We start from the raw sequence: 9969 nt of genomic DNA on the forward strand, positions 1-9969 counted from the left end.
TCTGATGGCATGTTTCTTACATCTGTTTTCTTGATAACAGGACTTTGACCTCCTCAAAGTCTGAAAATGCACAATTGCTTTTTTTTTTTTTTTTTTTTTTTTTAATTGCTGCATCATATCATTGCTCCTGCGTGATTTTACAGTTGTACTTGGGACTCCTTGCAAAGTTTGTTATTTGCTTGTATAACAAAGGCAGTTCTTGAATAGTTTCAGTACAGGGGAGTAAGTCAAACTGCACGTTTAAACCAAACTAATGTGAGATTTTGTAACAAAAAACATCTCTGTTGTCATCTTGTTTATCTTCACGCAAACACCGTGTACCAGTTACAGTGGATGAGCAAGCTGAACAGCTCTGTGGAAACTGGCTCTGCCTGAACCTCCAGTTCATGTCATGCACACACGGCCATACAAAATAACTTCAGTGGAAAACAGACTGACACACTGATTGCATAAATCTGATTGATGCAATTTTGTTTTTTCTTCACATGTATAACCTCTCTCTCTCCCCCCCCCCCCCTGCCTAAAGGTAAGAAGGAAACTCAAAAACAAATAGTTAATGTTTTACCAATGACAGGAATCATTATCAAAAGCATTTCCTTCCTTTTTCTTCTCACAGAAGCTGCCTGCTTAGGAACAGAAGTTCAGAGAAACATTAAAAGACTTTAACATCTTTAATGGAACCTGATGCTCAAATTAACACTCTACTCTCAGGCTGTTTTACCAAAGAAAGATCTCACAGAAAGCTACTGACGTATGTTGGTGCTTCAGGTCAAAGCTGAGAGTAGTGAAAGTAAATGGACTCGTTTTGCACCTGATGCAAACCATGAAAAAGTGCATTAAACTGTTTTGTACACACCACTAAAATGTTCAGCTCCTAAATATGCACTTTTTCCATATGTCGATATTTGTCTTTATCTTCCTTTTGCTAAACTGTCAAATTCAATGAAACCTAGTCTGTTAAACATTTAAATCCCTTTACTCCCTCATGTGTCATGTGAAAAAGAAAGGCTTCCCCGGACTCTTCTGTAGGAAATAGGAGCGATCAGACACTCTTGATTATTGGCTACTGTGATCACATCTTGTAAAAGCAGGAGGTTTGGCAGCAAATTCAACCCAAGGTCAGACTGTGCAATGTTCAGACAAGTCAAGTTGAGTCAGTTTACTTATAAGCACATTTAAAACCAACATAGGTTGACCAAAGTGCTGTAAACCTATAAGGAAAAAACTAGAGCAGGAAAATACAGAAAAATAGAAGAACAAGAAATACAACAAAGAGAAAGTGTCAAAACGCAGTCACATTTAAATGGTCTCCTCTTGTGCTTTACTCTGCTTCCTTGATCAGCTGACCTTAAAGACCTATTCAGGAATATGCATAGTTAAAAGTTCAGAAAGGTAAGTGGGTGCAAGGAACCCAAGAGCCACGTCTCAAACTCTACAAGACTCAGCTAGCATGTTAGATATTAAAATTCATGAAACTACAGTTAGACACGGGCTGAGAGGTTGTTTGGAAAGGTTGCTAGGATAAAGAACATGGCAGCAGGGCTCGGGTTAGCATCAAGTTGCATCTAAATAAACCACAAGACTTCTCAAACAACGTCCCTTTGGAGTGAAGATGTTTGGGCATAATACACAGTGCTCTGTTTGGCAAAAACCACAGGCACAAGCGCCTCATACCAAGAGTCAAGCACAGTGGTGGAGGGGTGATGATTTGGGCTTGTTTTGCAGCCACAGGACCTGGACACTTTGCAGTCATTGAGTCCACCATGAACTCCCATGTGTACCAAAGTATTTTAGAGTCCAGTGAGGCTGTCTAACATGTAAATCACACAACAGGACAATGATTGCAAGGACAGCAATAAATCTACAACAGAATGCCTGAAAATAAGGGAGCTGTGTGTTCTGGAGGAAGGAAGGCTCAGGATTTAAGTAGTCATCATCATGGGCTCATCCGATTAGAATGAAAATAAGCAGTCATCAATCATTCACAGCGTTCTCCTTTTATTCTCAAATCAGTAAAGGAAAGACACACATGGACTGCCATCTCTGAAAGGAAATAAAATATGATTTAAGTAACTCAAAATAATACATAAACTCAGGAGACTCAAACAGAAACTCACCTCAGCTGCTGCCCCATGTGGGAGTGAAGAAAGAGTGAGCTGTAGGTGAGTGCAGTCCTTATATAACGAGTGACAGGTGAGTGCAATTAAGGGCAAGCACCACACCCAATCAAAGGTGAGGAAAAGAAACAAGGTGCATCTGGTCAAGTGAATGTGCTGAAAGGTGAACCTTTACAACACTGTGCATAAATGAATGCCTGCAAACCTCAATGGACTGAAAATTTAAATAAAAAAAAAAAGAAGAAGAGTGGGCTGAAACTGCTCTACGACAAAACGAGACCCTGATTACAGAAAACAGTTACGTTGACTTATGGCTGCTGAAGGTGGCTCTACAAATGGTGGACTCATGAGGTGCACTTTGTTTTTGTACTTCCTTTTTCACATGACAGTATATTTCCCCTTTCACTGCAGATTTAGGAATTATTCCATATGTTTTGTGATGTATGAGTTATGCACATATATCTATTTCTGAGGAGTCCAGCTGCAGCACACTTAAGCGTTAATCTAAGTAGCTCTTGCTGGCTCAAGCATGTGTTTAAAGAGTAGCAATAGTCTGATTTAGAGGAAATGAACTTATGACCATCTCTATTTCTTTTGGATACGATTGAACCGATCTTGCCTGAGATGAACAATTAAAATCATGTCAGCTACTGCATGTTGTTCAGCAGGGGTGTCTCAGAGGACAAATAAACCTTTCAATTTTTAATGAATTTGATTAATGCTTTGGGACCTCTTTGACCGAACATATATCATTGTGGAACAGTGTCCTCTCCTGGTTGGAGCCTGTCACAGCAAGACATTTGTCACGTAGACATAGAGGCAGGTGTAACAGTGAAGTGTAATGAAGTGGAGGAGTTGAAATACCTGTGGTCAACAATCCAAGATAATGGACAGTGCACAAGACAGGTGAGTGCAGAATGAGAAGACAGTGCAGGCAGGGTGGAGTAGGGTGGAGTAGGCTGGAGACGACTGTCAGGGGTGATTTGTGACAGAAGAATAGCAGCAAGAGAGGAAGTAGTTTACAAGGTGGTAGTGAGACCTGCTGCCATGTACGGTTTACAGACGGTGATACTGAGAAAAGGACTGAAAGCTGAGTTGAAGATGATAAGATTTTTACTAGGAGTGACCATAATGGACAGGATTGGAACATCAGAGGGACAGGTCAGGTTGAGCAGCTTGGAAACAAAGTCAGAGACGGGGATTGTGAATGTACTGGACAAAGCATGTTGACTATGAAGCTGCCAGAGAAGAAAAACAAAGACAGCTAAGATTCATGGATGTGGAGAAGAGTTGGTGTGACAAAGAAAAAATGCCAGGGTGAAATGGTGCTGTGTAAGCAGCCAAAACAAGAAGAAGAAGAAGCTGTACGTATGTGGCAATGAAGCCTATCAGTTCCCGCTCCCAGCTGATTCAGAAAATGGGTTTATTCGTAATACAGCAGGATTTTGGTTTCTTACATCACATACAGATGTCTCCATGCATTCAGCATTGAAACATGGTCTTCAACATTTTTTTAAATCTACTTGTGTAACTATAACGGTACAGAATGAATCATCAGAATCTTTTTTTCTCTGCACTGATTGTTTCACAGACACAGTCTACATCAAAGTTTATTTAAACCCCAAAGAGAACTGAAGAAATCTACCACCAAATATGAATCAAGTATACGGGCAAAAATCAAAAAGAACACATTATACGACGAAATCTTTGCCTTACCATAGTGAGCTGTGGTGCGAAACCTGCCGTTAGAGGGCAATAAGGAATAAATCATTCTTTACTGTTAAGTATGAAACCAAACTCTGTGAGAGGAAATCAATCGGAATATAAGGCCACAAAAACCAAAGGATCTAACTCATGGTTACAACAGATGCTGGATATGTGCTGATAAGTTGCTAGGGCGGATGCACGGCATGTTGCACTGTGACTGGTATATGAGTGGCAGCAGTACTCATGTGTGGCACAAAGGAATCGTTTCATTGACAGGAGTCTGCGGATTCTGCTGGTATCAGTGGCGACGCCGCAATCCCGTCTGCTGTTCGGAAAGTAGGTGGTTTGTGAATTTCTGCAAACTACAACATCGACATACCAATCCGGTTACCCTGCTTCGTTTTGCATGACTTATGCAGATACATCACTGAAATGATGGCATGTCAGATAAACATCATTACAGCCACTTATAGATTCATCAACAATATTCACATTCAGTAATACGGAGTTATCAGTTACAGCATCGTCCCCGTCCCCATCCCCACCCCCCGGTATGCAAATTGGACACTAAAAATTTAAAAATTAAAAAAAAAAAAAATCCACACAAGCAAGAGCAACCTGACGCAGTTCGAGTACTCGTATAGACAAGCAGCACAGGCCATCTGTGCTGAGTTAATGTGCTATATGCTGTTTTCACATCTAAAAAGACCATAAAGCTGACTAGTCGCTTTTTTTGTTGGCTTTTGTTGTTGTTGTTGTTGTTGTTCTGAGCAAATGTTGCCACCAGCTGCACTAAAAGTGGTGATTTCGGATAGTTTTGCGCATCCTACTGTAAACGGCGCGAGAACACGATGAGGGGAGAAAACATACAAATAACATCTATGCGGTTCTCTGGATGGAGAAGTACCCAACAGTGGTGGCAGGATGCATGCAGGTGAGGCAACTGAGAAAGAGTGTTGTGCGTTTTAAAATATTTAAAAAGGGCGGCTTCGACGCTTCGGGTTGCCACACGGGGAGTAGAAACATGGCACAGATATCAAAAGACGTCAGAGAGCTGCTTGGGATAATACTGTCTAGGCTGCGGAGTTCAAGTACACGCTTGCAAGTCAAAAGGAAAAGCAAAGCAATCATATTAATCATTGTGACATGAATCTGCCAGATGTGACTGTTCTCAAACATGGCTCTGGAACTCTGTAGGAAAAGACATAAAAAACAACAAAAACAAGAAAAAAAACAGGACGTGGAACAGTTCCTTTCATGGACCACTGACAACGGGAAAACATACATCAACAAAGTCAGATTGGACTCATTGCTGGAGTCCCATGTGACTCGACACAGCACCTAGAGACTAACATACAGTACATTATATACCTAAAGACGATTGGTGGACGAGAGGTGGACGGAGGAAAAGCAAGTGCCTGCTGTGATTGCTTATTGTTAGTGTGCATATGTGTGTCTCTGTGTGTGTGTCTGTGAGTGAGTGGTTAGATACGAACATGAGAATGTGTTTTTTTTATAACCACAGAAAACCAGAAGGACCAGACCAAAAATCTAAATCTGACACCCCGCCGCCCCCACCCAAGACCCAGAATCTTTTATCAATCAAAAACCTCGGTGCTCAACCCGCACCCTCATCCCTAAAAAGAAATAAAAAGTCGGTATGGGTGTGGTCGCTGGATGCTTTCTTCCAGTTTTCTTCTTACTTCTTGTTCTTGAGTTGATTGGCCAGCCAATCGAGGCCCTCGTAGAGGCCATCGCCGCTGGTGGCGCAGGTGGCCTGGATGTACCAGTTGCGATGACGCAGAGAGTGCAAGCCCAACTTGTCTGTGATCTCTGCGGCGTTCATGGCATTTGGTAAGTCCTGTCAAAGAGCAGACGGGTCAGTGAGGAGAGAAAATTGCATTTCCATCTCTGCGTGGAAGAATTTTCTGCATGTTTTATTTTGACTGGAGTATTATTATTACTACTTTGCAATACTCCAGTGTTTTCACAGGTGCTTTAGAGAGTAGTATTAGGGGTAGTTATTCTCTAAGTCTTCTTCTTTCATAGGAGTATTAGAGAGTAACTTTTCTGTAGTAGAGTCTAAGAGTAGTCCTGTGAAAACACAGGAATATTAGAGCTCTTTAACAAAGCATAACAATAGTATTATAACATATAATAATAGTATTATTACAGAGTAACTAATCTCTAAACTGCTCTATAATATTCCTGCTTCATTAGAGAGTAGTCTTAAGACTACTCTCTAATATTAGAGCTTAGAAAGTAACTGCTCCCTAATACTCCTGTGAAAACCTTTCTCGATGTGAAATATCACATGATGTTAATTATAAGTCTGCACCTAAATATCACTGACCTCACTAATGTGACTAGTAACATCTGTGATTACCCATTAGTTCATGTCACAATGACTGTTTTACTACCTTTTTACTACCCTGGTAATGATTACAACTCACACTATAATTTAATGCCACCTAATTTCCAGAACTGCTTTAAAATTACACAGATAAGGAAGCTGGTATTTGGGGGCTCACCCTCTGCTATGAGCCTGCTATGTGTATGAATATACATAACACTAGAGTCTCTTGCCTGTTTATTAGCAAACACGAGGAGCACGGCATCCCTCAGCTCGTCCTCAGCCAGCATCCTCATCAGCTCCTCTCGCGCTTCGTTCACACGCTCTCTGTCATTACTGTCCACCACAAAGATTAGACCTGCAGCGGCAAGAGTAAGAAACAAAATAAAACATTTGCATTAGAAGAAGAGAAATGCAAGCGCTTACGTCGCTGTGACCCTCTGATTAGCTCCGCTCACCCTGCGTGTTTTGAAAGTAGTGTCTCCAGAGAGGACGGATCTTGTCCTGCCCACCCACGTCCCACACAGTGAAGCTGATGTTCTTGTATTCCACTGTCTCCACGTTGAACCCTGAAATAAGAGGTCACACAGTGCGTGAAGCAAAACATCATATCCACTGTTGGCTGATGCGAGTAGAAAGCTGCTTTCACATACCGATTGTTGGGATTGTGGTGACTATTTCCCCCAGTTTGAGCTTATAGAGGATCGTTGTTTTTCCAGCAGCATCAAGCCCCACCATCAAGATCCTCATCTCTTTCTTCCCTATGAGGCTCTTCAGCAAATTCCCAAAAATGTTCCCCATGATTCAGACGATGTTCCTAAACGTCAGTTTAAGTGCTTGAGGCCTTTCTGCAAAGTGTCAGTTGTCCAGCGGGGATTGATTTTTTTTTTTTAGGAGGGCTGAAAAGAAACAGACATTGAGAAGCAATCATGCTGGTCTTAATTATTAACATGCTGGAATGAGACAGAATGATTAACGAGCCAAACTGTCAAGTCTGTTAAATTACAATCCAGTAAATACTCTGGCTCACTCCTCCTCTCACCTCTCAAACACTAAAATGACAAAATCAAGCCAGAGAAATCTCACTTCTACATGCACGCAGCAAGACAGGTGCAAAGCTGTGTTACTCGCCCACAGTCATTATCACAGAGCGGGTGATGGAGATGCCATGACTCCAGGCTTCAGCACAATCTGTTCAGACCCTTTCTGATGCTTTTTTCTCCTTCAAATGTTAGCCTGTAATGGCGCCAAGCCCTTAAAGCACATGAAAAATGTCCTATATTACAGAGCGTGGCTTGAACACATCTATAACAAAGCCATCTGGTCATAAGCAGGGACAAATGACTAAAATTCTCCCTTTAGATTACTTTTACACCGAGTCATATCAGACACAAATAATGATTTTTTAAAAAGTGCCCTAGGTGGGTGTAAAATCTGTACAGCACGAAGGGGAAAGGAGGGATAACCTCAGGGAAAGCAGCAAGAGGAAGGATATTTCTTTCACGGTGGACACAGCAAGTAGAAATAGTCAAATGACAACTCAAGGGGCAAAAATAACTAAAAATACTCAACACAGGTGGGATTTCTTTTCTAAGGCTGCAAAATATGCTCTGCACACTCCACCTAAGTATTCAAGTAAGGTCACACAAGCCAAAGACGAACAAATCAAATGAAACTATAAAAGGTACTCAAACACTGTTGATTGTATGTTTATTTTTAATGTGGACAAGAGCTGCCCAATGCCTAGTTTTTAATGTGTTGTAAGTGCAGTAATTAAACAGTCCTATGCTGACAGCTATTCAGAAAGCGAGTAAACAGGCTCAGTAAGGTGAAATTTAAGACTAGAAAATATAAGTAAATGAGGACTTCCTGCAGCCCTGTCCATGGTGCTGAACACGATCGGCACCCTGCTGCTGTTTCTGACACCAGCTCCTCTCCTCATCCAGCTACCGCAGGTTCAAACACGGCATATTTCATTAAATGGTGATCTTAGGTGGGCGAAGGGCCGCGATGTGCCGGTCTGATAGAATTCATTCAGCTGCCAGTGACTCAGGTTAGCCCGGAATGCTACGTTAGGTAACCCTTACACGGGTTGTACCTGTAAAATCTCTCGTCTTTACCCAAGCTTAGTTATCGCACAAAGTCGCGCCTTTCCCCCCGAATTATCGCTTCTATAATAACTCCATTTATCAGTCTAGTTTGCTTCAATCGCGGAATCGATTAGACGTGACGGTAGCTAGCGTGCTGATCCGCCCCATTCATCCATCCGTCCGCTCATCACCTCAGCGGGCATCCGGCTGCTAGCGAGCCGTCACTCGTTGTTACCCGGACCGAGTATCCGGGTAACAACGAGCTTAATACATCCCCCACCGGACAGACATCTGCTCCACTACAGTTTCATCACCTGCCGGGAACTACGTGGATTTTTGTCGTACTGATGGTGGAGCCAGTATCCTCACTTACCTTAGCCGAGCAGTCCTCTACTATCAACGTCTCACGACACTTTCCGAGAGAAGCGACTCAGCAGCAAGCGGGATCTCGCGAGAGCAGGTGTCACTTCAACAGTACAATACGACCAAAAGGTTGTAAAGACTCTCCTCTCTGTTTTTCTTTTCTTTTAAAAACAAAACCAGGTTGTCTGTAAGATTATTATAGTTAACTAAAACGTCAAGTAAAAGAGCGAGCCGTGAATTTTAGTTAGTATTTTGGTTAACTGAAATAAAAATAGAAACTAGACTGAAACACAAAAAACGGGAACTCTGTGAAAGGATGCTGAGCAAGCTACTCAACACTAATAAACATTTAAAAATGTATAGGGAAGCTGTCCTTTATTTTACTCTTTAGCAAATGGGTTGTCTGAACCTTAATCATGAGGCTTTGAGATGTCTATGACTGAGATTCAACTCGATTCAGTAAATTCTTTAATGGGTTATCTATTCTAAACTAACTATCTATTCAGCCTTTAATAATTAAAAAGGTTAAAACTAACACCAAAACTAATACAAACAGCTAAATGAGGAAGAGGTAAAGGAAGTAAAGAGGATTTTTTTAAAAAGGAAGTGAGGAGTGAAAACAGATAGATACAGACTTTATTAATGCCACACTGGGGAAATTCACTTGTTACAACAGTACAAGGGCCAGAAAGAAAAAGTGAATAAGATATATTTTAGAAACAATAAAAACCTTGGGTCTTGAGCATTATTCAGTGGGCTGTGGACAGCCAGGGTCTCCTGTGTGTCTCTCTGTCCACCTCTGGCTCTCGGTGGGAGGAGTTTTTGCAGTCTCTCACCCTCATTTTCAAGTATGTTTCATGACAAGCACTCATTGACACTCCCCTTTTCTCTCTCTCTCTCTCTCTCTCTCTCTCACACACACACACACACACACACACACACACACACACACACACACACACACACACACACACACACACACACACACACACACTGTAACAGCATGCTGCTTAAGAAGCTGCTTGGAGCCTCCAGTCTTTTGCAGGGGGTGAAATAAAATAAGAATCCTTATTACACATAGCATTCTACCTTACCTCATGCTTGGTTGAGTTGGTTAAATGAGGTCACTCATTTAAATGAGCCAGTTTATGGGAAAACAACTGTATAGATATGCAGTGCTTTTAAATCAATGGGCAATCTTTTGGATCTTTGAAATCTTAAGTCATGTAAATAGTCTGAAACATGAATGAGACATATAAATTTACACTGCACACCATGGAAAAACAACCAGCTGCTCCATGTATGAAAAAGTCCAAAAGTTGTGGTCCTTATTAGGATT

At 41.5% G+C, this 9969-nt stretch overlaps 1 protein-coding gene across 2 annotated transcripts; it reads right to left on the reverse strand.

Annotated features, from left to right (window-relative positions):
- Positions 1–3526: 3526 nt before the first annotated feature.
- On the reverse strand, positions 3527–9456 carry LOC120731663 (ADP-ribosylation factor 3). Of its 2 annotated transcripts, none has more exons than XM_040028775.1 (5): positions 9361–9456; positions 6831–7076; positions 6636–6746; positions 6411–6535; positions 3527–5685 (listed from the first exon to the last, which is right to left on the reverse strand). In XM_040028775.1, exons 2-5 carry the CDS (start codon positions 6976–6978, stop codon positions 5524–5526), a joined length of 546 nt encoding a protein of 181 aa, XP_039884709.1. In that variant the 5' UTR covers positions 6979–7076; positions 9361–9456; the 3' UTR covers positions 3527–5523. The 2 variants fall into 2 exon arrangements, with proteins under 2 accessions (XP_039884709.1, XP_039884708.1); XM_040028774.1 differs by lacking the exon at positions 9361–9456 and adding an exon at positions 8641–8756.
- Positions 9457–9969: the final 513 nt, after the last annotated feature.

Source organism: Simochromis diagramma, unplaced genomic scaffold (assembly GCF_900408965.1).
Source record: "Simochromis diagramma unplaced genomic scaffold, fSimDia1.1 OVJJ01000483.1, whole genome shotgun sequence".
Taxonomy (NCBI): Eukaryota; Metazoa; Chordata; class Actinopteri; order Cichliformes; family Cichlidae; genus Simochromis; species Simochromis diagramma.

Excerpts from the sequence above, each read along its gene's own strand:
- LOC120731663 (XM_040028775.1), bottom strand. The coding sequence starts at position 6,978 with ATGGGGAACATTTTTGGGAATTTGCTGAAGAGCCTCATAGGGAAGAAA. Across the intron at positions 6,747-6,830 it reads CACCACAATCCCAACAATCG|GGTTCAACGTGGAGACAGTG; the intron begins GTATGTGAAAGC and ends CTCTTATTTCAG. Across the intron at positions 5,686-6,410 it reads TCGTGTTTGCTAATAAACAG|GACTTACCAAATGCCATGAA; the intron begins GCAAGAGACTCT and ends GCTCTTTGACAG.